The 18,511-nt window shown below is 43.9% G+C and overlaps 2 protein-coding genes across 17 annotated transcripts in view; one reads left to right on the plus strand and one right to left on the minus strand.

Annotated features, from left to right (window-relative positions):
* KATNIP (katanin interacting protein) overlaps positions 1-11,524 on the minus strand; it is a 56,890-nt gene extending 45,366 nt beyond the window's left edge. For 3 of the 16 annotated variants that reach the window (XM_077186772.1, XM_077186771.1, XM_077186762.1), the window contains exons 1-6: positions 11,307-11,494; positions 10,222-10,349; positions 9,735-9,810; positions 8,091-8,260; positions 3,421-3,506; positions 1,757-1,903 (exon numbers count right to left, since the gene is read on the minus strand). In XM_077186772.1, the coding sequence (XP_077042887.1) occupies positions 1,757-1,903; positions 3,421-3,506; positions 8,091-8,260; positions 9,735-9,796 (465 nt within the window). In that variant the 5' untranslated portion in view covers positions 9,797-9,810; positions 10,222-10,349; positions 11,307-11,494. Of the gene's footprint in view, positions 1-1,756; positions 1,904-3,420; positions 3,507-8,090; positions 8,261-9,734; positions 9,811-10,221; positions 10,350-11,276 lie in introns of all 16 variants that reach the window. The other 13 variants (XM_077186775.1, XM_077186774.1, XM_077186773.1 and 10 more) reach the window with 10 other exon arrangements.
* The window catches only part of GTF3C1 (general transcription factor IIIC subunit 1), a 42,869-nt gene continuing 35,870 nt past the window's right edge, over positions 11,513-18,511 (plus strand). The window contains exons 1-6 of the mRNA XM_077186761.1: positions 11,513-11,779; positions 12,683-12,892; positions 13,080-13,256; positions 14,304-14,447; positions 15,010-15,106; positions 15,560-15,683. Coding sequence (XP_077042876.1) covers positions 11,550-11,779; positions 12,683-12,892; positions 13,080-13,256; positions 14,304-14,447; positions 15,010-15,106; positions 15,560-15,683 — 982 coding nt within the window. The 5' untranslated portion in view covers positions 11,513-11,549. The remainder of the gene's footprint in view (positions 11,780-12,682; positions 12,893-13,079; positions 13,257-14,303; positions 14,448-15,009; positions 15,107-15,559; positions 15,684-18,511) is intronic.

The following is an 18,511-nucleotide window of genomic DNA, read 5'->3' on the forward strand; positions in this document are numbered from 1 at the left end:
TTCTCTAGGCCAAGGAGCTTTTATGTGCAAAACCAATTTTTAGGAGTAAGTTACAGAAAGGAAGTCAGGGGGAGAGCAAAGGGATATATTTGTGCAGTCTCACAGTTGTGCTTTGCTGTTTGAGGAGTAGCTGCAATCCAGAATTTCCAAATGCCTTCACAAGACTGTCAAGCTCATGTAGCAGCAACTCCTTTTTAAGCACATGATAGATGATAATAGTCTTGCCTTGTACACATCTGTACTTCAAAAACCAGCAGAAAAAGAGTTGGGCTCTGATGGGCTAAGCTCCCAGCTTGCACTGAGTTTTTTGAAGTGGACACACTGTAACAGGATTTTATGCAAAAAATAACCTATTTTGAAATTTACTGTGGAAAAAAACTGCCCTGCCTCTCTCATCACACACCACAAACAGCACAGATGATGCTGGAGAGCTGTGGGCTTTCATGAATGCAAAAGGAAAAGACTTTGCATCTCTTAAATGCTTTTTTATTTTCCCCTGCTTTGTTGGTATTAGAGTTTGGAGATAAATATAGGTAAGCAAACTGTATAAAATGAAAACCTGAAGGTACCTTAGGTACAAATGAACTGTGACAGTCTATATTCAGTTTGCAATGAAAGCTTCAAGCTCCTACAGATTATACCTGTTAGGAAATCCATGTTGACAGAAATATATTACAAAGAGCAGACAAAGTCAGGCTCAAAAGAGGGTTTATAAGCAACCTGAGCCTTGATATTGAGCATGTCTTTAAGACAGTCAAAACTAATATTTCCAGCTCTTTGACAGGAAATTGTACAAGTTTCTTTTCTTTTGAAACCTCTGCATCTGCATTGTAACAAGACATTCAAAAAAACACATTATAGCCCCAGCAAAATCAAAATTATTTCCATCTTAACTAAAAAGAAAAGGGGTGTTGTTTTGAAATTATTAGCTTCCTATTAAGAACATAAAAGATATAAATATTCATCAGTGTAAACAAGTTACCAGCTTGTAGAGAAAAAAATAATCATCAATGCAAGAGCAATATAGAAATGAGAGAAAGATGCAAGCTAGGAAAATATGCTTAGGAATTTTGTCTGATGTCAGTGGTAAAATCAGTTAACAGTTTCATATATAGATGCTACTCCACTACCCAGAAAAGCTTTATTTATGTCATTAATTGCTTAGGCAGAAAAACATTCATAAATTTTTGTTCATTGATTAGTTTTCTTTCACATTTGTGAAGTGTGCTAGAACAAACTGCAATTAGTGATCAAATGGAAGGCTGCACAGTCAATACAACAACAATCCTTGATGCAAAGCAACTGCATTGATTAGAACATTTTCAAATAATCTGATTTTTGTTGGGTAAAATAATGACATGCACCAATTTTAGCATCATTATTTAAAGACTACCCTAAAGGCACCAAAAGCTTCTTGTTTCAGCTTTCTCTAACCTGATACCCAGGAGTGATGTTCACTTGTACAACCATTAACTGAACTGAAAGAGGCTCCTTGCAGGAAATATCTCAATTCAACCCAACAGAGACAATATTCCCCCTCCTAAAAATAAGGTTTAACATTTTGTAGTGTTGCTGATTGAGACTGATTTTTCAAGAAGCTTTACTTTTCATTTTCTCCCTTCTTTTTGTCACATCTCATCAAAGCACAATTCTCTAATGAAGACACCACTATAGAGGGGTTTGGGTGCTCCAGCTGGGCATGATCACATTTCAAATGACACTGCCATGAACAACAGAAGGCAGCTGCCAACTGTACCTGGGAGAGAGGACCATCATCATCATCATCATCATCACTGCTGCTCTCCACATTCACGCTTTCATAAGGTTCAAAATCTTCAGAGTACTCCAGAGATGGTTTAATGTAGAGTTTGCCCCCTTCTTCTGTTTTAATTGCCACAGTTTTCTGTCAAAAGAAGCATTCAAAGAAATCAGATTTCTTCTGTGTATCAGCAGTACAAAAAGAGTAACCATCACACTTTATATAACAATAGCATGATCAAGCACTGCTTTTCCCCTCTGTTCCACAGAAGATTTCTGTCCTCCCTGAGCTCATCTTTGGGCCCCTGAATTATGGTTTATCACCTCTGGTCTAACTCCCCACCTGATGCTGCTGAGCCCAGAGTGGGCAGGGATATTAAACCTTGCTCTCTCTTGTTCCTACACCCCTCTAGCATTTTCTAAATGCCAGGGGCAGAGATGTCCCAGAGGGAATATCCTAAGATAACTTGGGTTAATTCTTTCAATGAGTCCATCTTTCCCCCTCACAGCATCCCTCAGCACAGCCCAAGTTTGATAGGTTTGGCCAAGAATTGCTGGGTCCTCTAGATATCCAAAAACTCCCCATGGAAAATCACTGGGAAAGGAAACTGTTCAGTCTGTGGTTGCACTTTTCCTTAGCTAAATCACTCCAGTTGTTCATAAGGATATAATAACTCCTATCCTCCCATCCAACTGGATAAAAGACTTAAGGAATCATCCTGAGCTAGTCCCAAGTAGCAACCAGGTTTTAGTACAGAGCCACACATCTGGCAAATTCAGCAAAGAAGTCCTGACAGGCCATAATGGAAGCTGAGAAAATGAATTCAACTAAGCAGTAAGAGTGGTAAATAAAGTAATGCAGCTTTCAAGCTTGAATGTGAAGTATTTTCTGAAAGAAAAGAAAACCTGCACAGCACAAACACTTATCCACAGTGCCAAAGACCTCTGATCCCATCACTCAAGCACAGACTGAACATCCAGCCAGGCCAATGGCTAATCAAGTGGTGCAATTACTTGGGTGACATGTCTCCATTGTTCTGAATTCACATTTATTGTTTTAATTAAGTCCTTGACAGGTTAACTCAGATCCTTCTTTAGGCTAAAGGAAAATAGGTTTTTTCTTCTGAGAAGAGAACCAACAACTGTGCAGCTGATGGCTCTAAATTTCTTATAGATAGGATATTTTTATCTATATGCATTTCCCTCTGTTATCACAAGAATTTATCACAAATTACAACTCAAATTATGCAAATTACATTTCTTTGTCCCTCAATCTTGTTGCAGGTGGAGAACAGGACTAACAGGCAGGGATGTCTCTCCAAAATGAGTTTCCCCATCCTTTGCACTAGATAAATTCCCTGGGGTGCCACCAGAGCTATCCAGCAGCAGCTCTTCTGCTGGAGGACACACTGAGCCACTCATGTCCAGGCTACAAAAGTTTCTGTGATGAATTCACTGAAACCAAACTCTTTCAATGAGAGTTGCCTCTTTAGGCTTCCAAGCAGACACAAATCTGGGCAGGGTAACATTTCATGTTGTCAGGATCCAGCCCAAGCCATCAGAGAGCCCCAGCTGCCCACTCTGTACCACTTACAACCAATTTTCCCTGAAGTTATTTGCAACCTAAGAATCAAAGCCCCATTTCTCCCACCTGCCCCATACCTGAAGCCAATTCCTGCGTTGTATCTTGCCTGGGACAGTCTGAGGGCTGTGTTCTGGCAGCCCACTCTCTGCTAGCTGGGCTGCTTCTTCAGCAGGGACACACAAGAATTAGGAGAGAGGAGAGAGAAAGCAGAAATTCAGTATTAGACAATAAACAGACACCTTTGTTTGTGGATTTGTGTGGCTTTGTTTTCCCCACAGCTGAGGACAGAAGAATAAATCTCACAGGTGAATGGAATCAACAGCTGCAAAGATATCCCACATCAGATCCTGGCCAGTTCTAGCAGCAGGAGTTTAGAACCTCTTCAGGGACAGTTATCATCAAGTGGTTTTAGGAGAATAAATTATTATAAGATACAATAGCTTAACAGCAGGGGAAGCCCCACCTTTTTTGAGATGAAAATAGAGAAATACATTCTAGAACAGGGGTACACATCATTCTGACCCCCAGCTGGGTAGAAAGTAACCTGTCTGAGGTTCTGAGCCCAGACCCAGCTACCAAAGACAGACTGACAGACAGGGTTCTGGTGAACCACAGGTGATATGCTGGGTTTACAAAGGAATTGTGTGTATTTACTCTCAAAATTAAGGAAACATAAGGTATAGGATTAAACAGAATGTACTGGGTATTTAACATACTTTGCAGAGAAGGATTCTTCATGTATAAGCCATAAATGAAGGAGAAACAACCATTATCCTTCATTTCTAAGGTGAGGAAGAGTTGGTCCAGGAACTTCTGCAAAAAATCTCTGTATGGTCAAGGAGAACTGAGAGTCTCTGTGCTGGAAATGGCCCCAACTTAGAGTGGAACAATGGATTTTTGAGAAGATGCTTTGATTGAGAGAAAGAGACAAACAACTTGCAGGTCACATCAGCGTCCTCAATGGAACAAAGGCATCACCAACACTCTCAGTAGCATCCTAAATAAAGGCATCTCATTTCCTATGGCCAAGACAGATTTACAGCTTCCATTTCTTCTCAGTGGAGAAAAACAGCTGATGCAAAACCTTTTTTCTTTAAGCCATAATTTAATGGTCACCCTAAGGCTACAGGAACTGGCACTGCCAATAAAAGAAGCTATTGTCCTACAAAGGTCATAGAATCACAGAAAGATTTCATTTGGAAGGAACCTCTAGGGCTCACCAAGTCCAGCTTTCCACTCAAAGCAGAGCTTACTTCAGAATTAAATGCTCATTACAACTCTCAATACCATATTTTCTTTTCTGGGGGTTGGACAACCCTACATGCACCTGTGCAGTGACCTGTTCAGAGAATTGATATGGCAAGTTTTGACTGTGGGAAAAAATAAAAGATTCCTTTTAGTTATAGGCCCTTGGTTCACTAGGAGACTGCACAAAAGCTGGTCCAAGCAGACAGGAGGGAGCAGGCCCAGGGCAGGACCATCCTGGGACTACAGTGTTTGCTAATGTCCATTTGGAGTGATCACAGCATTGCAGGATGTTTTTCTGTTGCTCCAGCACAAAGTATCTCTCTGTCTGTATCCTCCCTGCCCAAAACAGCACTAAACACAGAGGGAAAAGGAATGGACTGCTCCAAGGAAGAGAACCAGCCCTTCCAAGCAGAGCTCCTGCTACTCCAACAGGCTGTTCCCAAGGAACACCAGAAATCCTTTGAGCCACCACTGGTGCTGATTGCTCTGCTGCATTGGCTCTGCTGGCACTGAAGGGCCTTGAGCTTACACTGTGAGAAGTGTGGTTGGATTCAGTCACTGCTTTGGGAGAGAACTGGAAGCACATTTCCCTTGCACCCTCTGAGAATCCATCTCTTCAAAGCAACTGCCCAGAAGCCCCTCAAGTGTGCTGCAAATGTGAGCAGGAAAGGGGGAGATGGCAGGACTCAGGCTCCCACTGCTGAGAACTTCATCCTCAGAACTGCTTGAGGGGCTCAAGAGACTCTTTACCAGTCATGGGGTGACAGGACAAGAGGGAATGGTTTTACACTCTCAGAGAGCAGGCTTTGATTGGATATTAGAAAAAATGGTTCCCTGTGAGGGTGATGAGGGCTGGCACAGGGTGCCCAGAGAAGCTGTGGCTGCCCCATCCCTGGAGTTGTTCCAGGCCAACTTGGACAGAGCTTGGAGGAACCTGGGATAGTGGAAGGTGTCCCTGCCCATGGCAGGGGCTGGAGCAAGATGAGCTTTGAGGTCCCTCCCAGTTCTGTGAATCCATGACTCTACTTAGTGATGGATTGTAGTGGTCACAGTTTGACATGGATTCACCTGACCAGGTCTCTCTAAGCCAGGAAGAGAAGTCACTGAAATGCCAGGCAGAGGCTGATGCAGCTGAGCCAGTCATCTGTGCAACAAACATTAGTTTGAACAAAAATATCCTTCCCATGGGATGGATGGGATGTGAATACCAACCAGTGCTTGTTTGGGCACACAGAGCAGCTCCACTGGTGTCATTCCCTCAGGGATTTGCACTGTCAGTACCTACTGGACTAGGCGAGGACTGAGAAGTACATCCTCAAAATATTAGTCCTAACCCAAGGAGACCCCAAATCACCCTCAAGCACATATTTGTGACCACACAGACACTGACTGGAAGAGCAAACAGAGTTGTGAAACCATGTGTGGGTTATAGACCCAAAGAAATGCCAGCACACCTAAGCCCAGCTTCACTACCCTCCAACCCATCATTTCCTTTAACTCATTACCAATCCTAAGCATAAAAACTTTATCAATCACTATTATCAGTAATTACTCCTAGGGAACACAAAGAAAACAGTCCTGACAAACAGATTTATGATGACACTTTCAGGAACCAGAAAGAGGGATTTATGCCTGTTTTAGATTATTAAGTACCACCCATTCCTAATTTTTCAGTGAAGACTAATCCTATAGATGGATGCTTTAAAGTAATAAATGATGCAATAACTCTCATGGGAGATGGATAGAGAAGAAAACTAAGTGCTGTATCTCAGCTAGGAATAATTCCTGTAAGTAAAATCATATTCAATCATCGAGAAGAAATACCTTGAAAGGAAAGAGCCCACAAAATTGCTAAGGTAGAACTCCTAGGCAAGAAGCTCATACAGACCAGCAGTGATTCCCATTCTGGACTTCAGTGGCAAAACCAAATGGAAGAGGAAGAATGACAGGATAATGGTTCAGTTGGTATCTTTCACTGCAGCTTCATGGGTTTAAAACAACACCACTGGAGAGTTAAACAGCAAAACACTGAGTTATCTTCTGCAGAGCTGGTGCTACAGTCCCTGATAGATGGAGCTGAGGAAAGGAACAGAGGCTGCAACTGGAGTCTTCAGAGATCTCTAAGACATGTATTCTACCTTGACTGAAGCAAATGGCTTTAAGGGACCATAGAAATAAAGAATTTTAGTTAAGCTGAGACATAGCAACTGCACAGCAGAACTTAAAGAGGAAATTTCTCTTCACAGGAGTTCCACTAGAGCTGCTGTCACAATATCCCTTGACAATTTTTGGAGCAAAAAGCCCAAGATATTGATTTACACCCTCTTTAGCTACCTGAAGATGTATCAGCCCTGTGTGACAGAGGAGCCAATTTCCACCATTCCCCAGAACATAGCCATTTTTACATCACTGCACACAAGGTTTCACTCTGCACAGGTGACAAGCTGATTCCTCATCACCATCCCACACAGCCTGCAGGAAATTATACAAGCTGAACACACCTAAGTCTGCAAACAAGTAGTATGTGCCCAGTGTAGCAGGAAAACAAATTAAGGAGATGAAGTTAGAGCTATGGTTGGAACAGTTATTGCAGGAAATGTTTGTTTCCGGTATTGTTGAGATTAATAAACTTTCAATCAATAAATTATCAGAGTAGGTAACTTTTTAACTCTTTGTCTTCATTTTAGGTGAAAATGAAGCTTAAGCAGGCTATCACACATTAAAAAAAACCATTCTGAGATAGGTTGTAGCAAGTGTGAACATAACTGACTAAGGCTGGTAAACTGCTTTACACAGGGATTTAGTAAAATCAACTTTCTTTTCATTATGCTAAATAGATTAGAAGGCCAGTAAGCTCATACTTTATACTTTCATGCATGCAAAATTATTCCTGTCACTGCACTGCTCTCAATGACAGACAGACTTAAATTAGAAACAAAATACCCATTTTTCCATAAAGCCAGCTAATCACTGAGAAAAAAATGGTTGATTTTCTTCACTTCAAATATTTAAATAAAGATTAGCTATCTTTTTAAGACAACTATTATAGCTTAAATGTAATTTATGAGCTTAATGAAGCTATTACTGGATATAATTTGATTACAGTCTATGTCATCAAATGTCATTTGTCCTCAGGACAGCAGGCTTGGATAACACTGAAGTCCATCAGATCTTAAATCCTCTTAATGGTGTTATGTGTCAAAGGTATACCATTATTTTCCCCTGACAATTTATATACATTTCTAATCTTCTACTTTTAGTTAGAGCTGTTTAACAAATGGAGAGGCAGGGAAGTTAAATGTTGGAATTAAAGAGGGATCAAGTGAAAAATGGATAGGGTGTTGCAGAGACTATTCCTTACACACAAGCAGCTGAAGCACCCTGATTTCCATGGAATTTCATCCCACCAGGCTCCAGAGGTGCTGTCCCTGGATCCCAGTGACCTCTGTGAGTGAGTGCCAGCCCTGGTGCAGCTCTGCCAGGCTGCCAGGGCACTCACCCTTTGTCCTGGTGGGTCTGAGCCTGTTTCTCAGGCAGCTGTGTGGGGTGATTTTCCTGGGGTACTTTCTCAGCTCAGAGTTAGCTCCATTCACATACAGAGAAAATCCTTTTTCCAACTGCTCCAGTCTGATTTGCACGGGATCTTTTCTTCTTAAGCGCTCCTGCAGCCTGAAGGAGAAAGGCCAATAATTCATCCTTGCACAGTGCATACACAGATGGTCAGATCTTCAATAAATACAACAACACAGCATGTCACAAAGCTGAAAAATATGTTCCCAGTTCAAGGAACCCTTTCAGAATCCATCTTCCAGGGTCTGTTCCTGTTCTGTAACGTGTGCATGAGCACCCACACACTGTGACAGAGGAAGTTTGACCAAGCTTTTCCTTTCTGAGGTTTTTTTCCATGTTATTTCTTATTTCACATTATCTTCTCTATTTGGTATTTTGCATATTTAACCTTTCTTCTTAAGAATTTCAAAGAATTTCACTTAGAATTTCAAAAAGCTTAAAAAATTGTTGGCCTCTTTTCAAGAATAAAAACCATGATTTGTGTTTTGAAACTGGAGGTAGAAAGCCCCCAGCCAATACTGCAGTTAGAGATAGCAGAAAATTAAAGGCTGGTTAAAATAATATCAAAATAATGCCCTTCCATGGCCTCAGTTTCAGCTGCTCTCCCTCTTCCAACTCTCATTTTCTCTCCTCTCACCATGGGTTATACCCAGGCCATGCTAATTCCTTTGGTGAGGTGACATGCAGGCCAGGAGCTTGGCATCATGTGGGTGACAATTTGTGAATTCCCCTGCACCACCTGGCTTCCCTCTGACTCCAGGATGGGTCAATCCACAGGCCAAAGTCCCCCAGGTGTTTGTGTTGTGACACAAGCCACCTTTTCCCAAGAGCATGTCCCCAGCAGTCAGAATTAGAGCTCTGATACCAAGGATGCACGTTGGTTTAACCATTAAATAAACTGGTTTTATCCTTTTCCAAAACTGCTTTAGGATGCTGTATAGGAAAGAAACCTGTGGTCACAAAAATTGGCTGGTTTTTTAACATAATTGTGGCCTTCAAGGTCTTTTCACCAAACCAGTTTGTTATATAATTTGATTAGAAATCTCTTGTGTTAGAGGAAGGAATCCAGCATGAAAGTTCTGTAGACTCCTCTAAAATAAGCTCTGAAGTTCATCTGTCCAGGGTGTAGTGACAGGAACACATGAACAAAGGGGAAAAGAAATGTTTGAAACTTGTCTGAACAACACTGGAGTTTGCAAAGGTAACCTGGCTGTTCTTATTTCCCACTTTTCTGTATTTCTGACAACATAACTGTGCCTCTTAACTACATCCTCACACAGCGTGAGCTGCCAGTTACTTCTGAATCTACAACCTCTTGCTCTATAAACAAAAATCTTCCCCATCACTGTGGAAAAAGTAACTACTTCATTAATAAATGTATTTCTATTTTAAATGCTGAAGAAACATTGTAATTTCCCCTAGGAATAAGAACTTTTAGCAAGCAAAGGGAAGAAGAGAGAAACACCTGAATGTTTTAAGGCACAGCAAGTCAGACTTTGCATCACAGCTGCTGATATTTGATACAATACAACAAATATTTCATACCCCAAGTGGAAACAAATGTGAATATTACCGGTTTCTCTGCTGAAGGGATATTAAATATTCGTCATGTTTTTCATCAAAGTCAGTCACCATGTCTTAACACAAACCTGAAATGAGAATATAATGGTCACACTGAATGATTTATTCTGGAGTACCACTGGTTTTGCACCCTCAATAGATGAGAAGGCAATAAACTGAAAAACATTCTTCCTTCAACCACGCATAAAGCTGTCAGGGCTGTAAATAAAACTCCTGAAGAACACAGGAAACAGTAGCTGTTTTACTTATTTTTCAAAACCCTTCACAATCTACTGAAGAACCAAAAAAACCTAAAAGTAGAAGGCATGTGCCATGACAAGTTTATAATGCCAGACCTGGCAAGCAAGGCAAGAAGAGCAGAGCCCAAAGCCCAGCTCTGGAAGGAATTCTTTGAGCTGCTACTTGTTAGGTCAGTTCATCCTACAAACTATTCATTGCTGAGGTTGTATCTATTTGAAGTGTTTAATTAAAGATTTTACCTGGCTTGCCATTCAGGAAACCTGAATTTTTGCAGCAATCCTCACCACACCGCTGCCGCAAGTTGTGCCAGGGTGTGCTCTTACAGTGCCCGAAGTTTGGATGTGCCAGCAGCACGCTTCGCTGAGCTCTGTACCAAAGAGAGAAGCGCGTGTTTTGTCTCGGACCGACCGCGGGGCAGCTCTGCCAGAGCCCGGGCCCGCCTCGGGGGAGCCCCGGGCACAGCCCCGGATGGACACGGAGCCGGGACAGAGCCCCAGACACAGCCTCAGATGGACACAGAACCGGGACAGATGGACACGGAGCCGGGACAGACCCCGGACACAGACCCGGACGGACACGGACCCGGGATAGAGCCTGGACACAGCCCCAGATGGACACGGAACCGGGAGAGAGCCCCGGGAACAGCTCCAGGATGGACACGGACCCAGGACAGACCCCGGACATAGCCCCGGACGGACAAGGAGCCGGGACAGAGCCCGGACACAGCCCCAGATGGACCTGGGACAGAGCCCCGGACACAGCCCCGACTGGACACACGCCCAGGACAGAACCCTCAAATGGACACGGAGCCGGGACAGAGCCCCGGACACAGCCCCAGATGGACCCGGGACAGATCCCCGGACACAGCCCGAGGTGGACACGGAGCCGGGACAGAGCCCTGGGCACAGCCCCAGGATGGAAACGGACACAGACCCAGGACAGAGCCACCAGACAGAGGCCCTGGGAGGACACTGACCTCGGACAGAGCCCCAGGACGGCCACGGACCCGGGACAGAGGCCCCAGATGGACACTGACACCGGAGAGAGACCCCAGGTGGGCACGGTCCCGGGACGGACACTGACTCCCGGACAGAGCTCCCGGACGGATACGGACCGGGGAAAGAGACCCCGGACGGACGCAGATCCCGCGACAGAGTCCCTGGACACGGACCACGGACACTGACCCCGAGCATACCCTGACCCTGGACAGACACGGACCCCAGACGCTCAACCCGGACAAACACGGACCCCGGACACAGCCCCCGAGCAGACACGAGCCCGGACAGACACTGACCCTGGACACGGCCCCCGGGCAGACACTGACCCCGAGCAAACACGGCCCCCGGACAGACACGGCCCGGGGCAGATACGGCCCCCGGGCAGACACGGACCCCTTCACGGCCCCCGGGCAGACACGGACCCCTTCACGGCCCCCGGTCACGGCCCCCCGGCAGACACAACCCCCGGCAGCGCGGGCCGGGCCTGTTGCTCGGTCTCCCTGGCGACGGTCGCGCCTGGCCGCCGTCAGTTCCTGCGCGCCGCGGGCCCGGAAGCGGCGGCGGCGGGGATGGAGGCCATGGAGCCGCTGTGGGCGCTGCTGGACGAGGTGGCCCTGGAGGGGCTGGACGGCATCACCGCGGCCGCGCTCTGGCAGCGCCTGGCCGCCCGCTCGCCGCCCTTCCCGCTGCCGCTGGAGCCCGACACGCAGCAGCTGCTCTGGGCCGCGCTCAGCGCCCAGCCCGACGTGCGCTTCTACCTCCTGCCCCGGCCGCGCCCGCCGCTCCGCCTGCACGACCGGTGAGGGCAGCGACCGAGCGGCCCCAGCCCCTTCCTGTCGGAGAACCCGGGACTGGTTGCTGGGCGAAACATGGACTTGGTTGCCGGGCTAAACCCGGCCCGATTACCGGGCAAAACCCGGGGCTGGTCGCCGGGCTAAACCCGGCGTGGTTGAGAGGCTAAACCCGGCCCGATTACCGGGCTAAACCTGGCTTGGTTGAGGGGCTAAACCCGGACTCACTGCCGGCTAAACCCGGCCCGGTTGCTGTTCTCGCCCAGGCTTTGCTGCAGCAGCCCCTCGGTAGCCGGTGACAGCAGGCAGGGCCGAGGGTGGCTCTGAGCCGCTCTTTAGGTGTTATACAAAGAATTTGCACTCTTCGGGGGGTTAAACATTGGAATAGGTTGCCCAGGGAGGTGGTGGAGGCACCACGCCTGGAGGTGTTTAAAATCTGGTGCTGGTTGATGGGTTTTAGGGGTCACAGTGGTAGTGCTGGTGATAATCTTAGAGGTCTCTTCCAATTTTGATGATTCTATGATTTAAGAGACCTGTATATGAGTCCTGGCCTGATTTCCATTCAAATGACTGCATGCTACCTAGGTACAGGCAAAATTTGTAAGTCCTGGTGAGCAGGGTGGATGTACCTGTCATTTTCCTTATCTGTGAACTATATGTTTATCTTATCCCCACTACATCTTTGACTTTTCAAAGATTAAATAGTGCATCTCCCTCCTACTGCATTCTGCATGCTGAAAAGGTTTGGTCATGCTTGAGGAGTACAGCTCTGCTCTTCATATTTTTCCAGTTTGGAGGTTTCAAAGGAGCTTCATTTTTCCAAGATAATTCCTAGAGGAATCAGCATTGTCTCTGACCGTCTTGTATTTCTCCTTGCTTGGTTAAATATTAGCTCTTTGGTTTTATTTCAGATATGAAGAAATAGACCTTGAGACAGGAATATTGGAAACCAAAAGAGATCCGGTTTCTTCAGATGATATTTATCCTATCCACATGATTTTGGATAACAAAGATGGCATACAAGGTTCCTGCCAGTATTTTAAGGAGAGAGTAGACATCACTGATCAAATAAGGAAGAAGGATTTGCAGCCTTGTTATACTTACAAAGAAGCTGTTGAAAAGTGAGTGAAATCCTTATATCTTATATCCTGTAATCCTTATATATAGCATTAAGATACTTCTAAGTTCTAAAATTTAGTCCTTGCTCAGTTTGTCCAGATTATATCAAGAATGGTGTTTGTGGAGAGAAAAACCTCTCTGTTTTTATGGAGCCAATAATAAGACATTACTTTTCCTTCTGTTTCTTAGATGGGGAGAGAAATTAGTCATTGTTGCTTCCCAGGAGCAGCGTTACAGAGCTTTGATAGGCTGGGAGGGGGACCCTGACCTGAAACTCCCTGACTTTTCCTACTGCATCCTGGAGCGTCTGGGCCGAGCTCGCTGGCAGGGAGAGCTGCAGAGGGACCTGCACAGTGGGGCTTTCAAGTAAGTCTCTGTCTTGCTCTGAGAATTAAGCCCAAGGTTGTTTTTAAGTATTCCTGTCAATATTTGAACTCTCATCCATGTTGTAGTGCTTTATGCTTACTACCAGGAGTGCTTGGTTTGGTAGAACTGTGCTCGTCTCATCCTTGAGTTCATTGCCTTTCCTGGTATTTTCACAGAGAGCCAGAAATTTGTCTGGTGGGTCAATACACCAAATGGGTTTCTATTGTGAAAGTTCCTGTTTATTCTAAATAACTTTTTCTTCAAATTTGGGATGGAAAAATTATTTGCATTTCCTTTTCTAAACTGCTGTCTAAGTATCTTACCCACGTTCTGAAGGAATTCTTGGACAGCCACCTTTTGTCCACAGCATTTCCCTGTGTGACATCTCCTCCATTGAGAGGGAGCCTGAGCTACCAGCTCCCAAACTAGACCATGTATTTTGCTAATGGAGGAGCATTACACACCTTCTTAGAGAACTTCTGAATGTGTCCTGAAGTTCTGGAGAATATCAGCATTTCTCTAAGGGTTCACTGCTTTTAGGACATGGGTGGGTTTTAGCTTATACACCACCTGGTGCTGGTTTTTGCCACTTAGGGAGCTCTTGTAGGTAACTAAGATGATGGGGAAAACTTTTATGGGTGCTGTTCTGTCAGTTTGGTGGCCCAAACCAGCTCTCCAAGGAGGGAGATGAATCCCAGAGCTGTTCCAAGAAGGGCAGTGACTGCAGCATAGCCACGAATTAGAAAGAAAGGATGGAAAAGGAGGGCATGGGGATACACTGCTGATTCAAACCCCTCATCAAACCATGTCATGACACTCTGTGCCTAAGGGCTCAGAGGTATTTCTCTGTTTAATTGGATTAACTATGAAAATAGATTTCACAGGTTTTCTTAATTGTAAACTTCCTAACTTCGAGTTGTCACTTTGAAAATTAGCACATGTCATTAAGGCTATAGGTAATATAGATAAAGCATTGTGGATAGTGGATAATTAGAATTATTTGCAGAAGTTCCTATTCCCATAGATATCTAGCCATCTTTTCTTTAGGGTGGATGCTGGCAAGCTGCATTACCACAGGAGGGTATTGGACAGGAGCGGTCTGATAACGATGCAGTCCCACGTCATCCGGCTGCCGAGCGGAGCGCAGCAGTACTCAATTCTGCTGCTCCTGACTCGCTTCCATGTGGATAGGTATGCTTTAAGGCTCTCCTGGGCACTCTTTGACCTTTTACTGTGATGAGGGATTGTTCTGTTGTCACAGAACCATCAAAGTTTCTGGCATTTGATGCTTTCCCGTTTATTAACTCCTTTTCCAAATGTCGGACACCTTAACACTTGTCTTGGAGCTGTAAACAACAGGTTCTTCTAGTGTCTGTCACCTGCCTGCATAAATACAACTCTTCTTTTTGTAGCACTAATCATTCTGTTCATTTTGACTGCTTTCACTTAAACACATTTCTAGTAGATTTCTTGGTTTGTTTTCCTATCTTGTTTATGATTAGAACTTGTGCTTCTGTGGGTTGCCAGTGAAATAACAGCTTGGGCTTAGTCATTGTTTCCTCTTTGAGGTCTTTTCTTAGAGACAAATTATCTCATGTGCTATTCACAGGAGGAAAAGAAAACTAGAATTCCTAAACCAATCTTAGAACATTTAGCATACTTTCTCTAGTGACTGACAGTTTCTAAAGCTACAACTCATGTTTATGAAGTTATATGCATACTTACATGCAAAATAATTCTCTTTTTTGGTTAGGAGGAGCAAATATGATATTCTGATGGAGAAGCTCTCAAGTATGCTAAGTACTCGTTCAAACCAGATGGAAACATTAGGAAACTTGAGGGAAGAATTGGTGAGATTCATTTCTCTTTCACGTTCTCACTCAGTAGAATCTAGATGCTGAGTATCAAAGGCACTCATTCATATTACCTGCTTCAAAAGTTGCTCAAAATTCTGGACTAGGATAGCAAAAGAAGGATCTTAAAAACCCACCAGATCAAGCTGCTGGTGTTGTTTGTCATAGGGAAGCAGTTCTGTTCTAAGCACAGCCAGTTTTGTCAGTGGATGTCATCATGCAGTTCTTACTTTTCCACTTCTGCTGTTTGTGTGGGTGGCAGAGCTGGAGGGGTACAACACACTCAGGAATATCTCAGGTTCTGCACTAGAAGGCTTTGAAGTTTCTTGTGGATATCCTACCCCAAAATATGGTGTTGTAAGAGCAGGTAGTGTGAATGCCTTTGATACCAGTCAGCAGCAGGTGAAGCTTTTGGGCTGCAGTGACTTTTGTCATTTCTCTTTGCATCAGGGCCTTTGTGAGAGAACCTTCAAACGTCTCTATCAGTACATGATGAATGCTGGCCTGGCCAAGGTTGTGTCTGTCCCCTTGCAAGACATAAATCCCAATGGAGGACCCTGCAAGACAAAGAAAGGTCTTGGTTTTACTCTTTTGTTGTGTGATTACATTGATGCCATTCTATCTATGAGCTTCATATCTTAAATTAAAAGAGGTGTAAGTAAAAAATCTGTCCATGCAATCATGTAGATAAGTGTGCTACTGAAGTTAAAATGCTGCAGCCCACTTGAATTAAGCAGTTGTTACAGTTTTTTAAGGAGTGAATACCATCAAGTTTGTTGGATATCAATGTATGCTGTGGTCTTGGGACCTGGTAAGGCTGCTCAGGCCAATACAGAGTAGGAACAAAACTTCAACTTTCATGTTGAAATTAAATGACAAATCAATAAACTTGACCAAAAAATACAAAAACTTAATGTTGAAAAGAAGGGTCAGTATGAAATAAGTTAAAAACCAGACCATTCTTGGTTATGACTTTTCCTGAAAGTCATGAGAATGCAAAGCTGCTCTGAAAAGTTTCCTATCAAATTATGCAAGTAAGGATTTACAGCACTTGGAATTCACAGAACACAGAATATTCTGAGTTTGAAGTGACCTCCAAGGACCATTGAGCCCAACTCTTAAGTGAATGGGCTATACAGGGGTCAAACCCACACCCTTGGCATTATTATCTCACCAGCTGAGCTGATAACAGGGTTGAGGTAAGTGAGATACCCAAAATTGCTATCCCAAAAAACCACAGTCTGCTGAGGGCTGGTTTAATGCATAACCAGCTTTGAATGCCAACTTAATTGGTTCACAGGAACTGCTGATAATTTCCAAACATGTAGTGGAGAGACAAAGAGCAGGATTGCATGAGGGAAGGGAACAAAAGAAAGCAACTGTTCTCAGGAAAAGATACAGATAAAACTTGCATGGGGAAAAAAGCACAAGAAATAATAATGGAAAGTATGAGGAAGGATAGTACCTCCCGTGGAATTAATACAATTCTTGAAGGAAATCTAAACCAAATCCTTAATCACAGAAAATCCTAAGAGGCAGATTTGCAGGGTTAAAAAGAAAATAGTTTTGAAAGATGAAGTGTCTGTTTTAGAGATATAATGAACTGTTTGTGAGAAAAACAAATCTGATATGAACTAAACATTGCAAATTACATAGTCTTTGTGAATAGGAGTGATCTTAAAGGAGCAAGTGAAAGAGCAAATAAAACCATGAAAAATTCCAGAAGACAAAAAAGAATGCTGATTACATGGAGTTGGATTAAGGCTGTCAATAAAACAAATTCCTTCAAATCTTTTAAGTCTGGGGAAAGGAAATTCTCTGTAGGGAAAGTGTATTCTGAACAAAGAGAAGCAGAGTCCAAAAGCAGGTACAGCATCAAACATGGCTGAGAGAGAAATGACCCAGGTCTTTCAGGGGTGTTCTAATGAGCTGCAAACACTTGGAAATAGCACCCAAAAGACCAGACAACCTTCCTAAAACCAGTTTATAGGCAGTAGTAAAAGCATTTAACTTGCAATTAAGGCATTTACTTAGAAGACAAGAAAATACAAGTCCACTTACAAACCTGGTGTTTTATGCTCTGTCAGAGATGGGCAAAACAGCAGCTGCATTTACTGCTTAAATTTGTTGGGAAAAATGCCACTTGATGAATCTTTCACTTGAATGATAATTCCATCTTACAGATGTAAAAGCTGGAAATCCACAAAAATGCCTTAAAAATACTAGGTATTAAAGGAGGATGAATTAATAATAGCTGATTTTCAGCAGAGATCAAGATAGTTTAATCTCTGGAGTTACACAGGAAAGAAGATAGAAATATGTGGGACACACTGAGGATGAAGCCAGAGCATCTGCTATGGGAAGAACATTATTGGGCAGCAGGAGCTAAAGGAAAAGGAACTGGTTTGTTTTGGGGGATTTCTTTTCTATGAGGAGTTTTTTTGTTTGTTTGTTTTTTCAAATACTGCTTCCAGTGAAAATTAATGGGCTGTAGAAATACAAAGGATGTAATAACAGTGCTTGCAACCCTACCAAAATGTCAGCACTTAAATCCTAAGCAGCATCCTAGGGAAAGGATTCAGCTTGAGGGAAAATAATGGAATCATGTGGGCTGGATCACAGTCACATGGTGAAGTGACAGTGGGTTAACTTTGTGTCAGCTGGGCATCAGCAACTGCTCAGATACATAAACACAAGATAAAATCATCAGTTTCATCAGCTGAAACCTTAGTGATTCCAGCTAAAGCCTTCACTTGGCCTTTTCACAGAGCAGAGGAATGGCTGGAGATGTTCTCCCCAGTGCTGCAGGATGAACTGGCTGCTGCTGCAGCTCCTGAACCACTGCAATTTGCAGAGTGGCAGTGTCCAGTAACCCAGTTTGAGTTACCACTGCTGTGAAGGGTCCAGCAGGAGCTCAGTGACACTGAGGAGAGCAGGAGCTCAGCTCTCCTGCAGCCATCTGTCCTCACTCTGCCCTTTGCTGGGAGGTCCCAGTGAGTGGAGAGTTAGCACAGCACAGCTGATGGACAGGAACAAGCTAAGATGTGGAATTAAGTCAACAAGAATCTTGTGGCTGGTGGGCAGCAGTGTGTTCTGTCCTTGTAAAAAGGAAAGGGTTAATACCCAGTGAGTGATCTCCCAGTCAAATAAGTGTTCTCCAGCTGTAATTCTGGGCATCAGCACTTAATCCCTCCGTTGATTTATTTATGCTGTGAAAGTTTCTCCCCCTGGACAGTCCTAGCATTGGCACAGATGTGAAGGTTTGGAGCACCTCAAAAATTCACCTGATTGCCAGATTGATACAAAGATTCATACAAAGGGATTCATGCAAAGATTCATACAAAGGGATTCATACAAAGATTCATACAAAGGGATTCATGCAAAGATTCATACAAAGGGATT

This window comes from Agelaius phoeniceus, chromosome 16, assembly GCF_051311805.1.
Source record: "Agelaius phoeniceus isolate bAgePho1 chromosome 16, bAgePho1.hap1, whole genome shotgun sequence".
In the NCBI taxonomy this organism is placed as follows: domain Eukaryota; kingdom Metazoa; phylum Chordata; class Aves; order Passeriformes; family Icteridae; genus Agelaius; species Agelaius phoeniceus.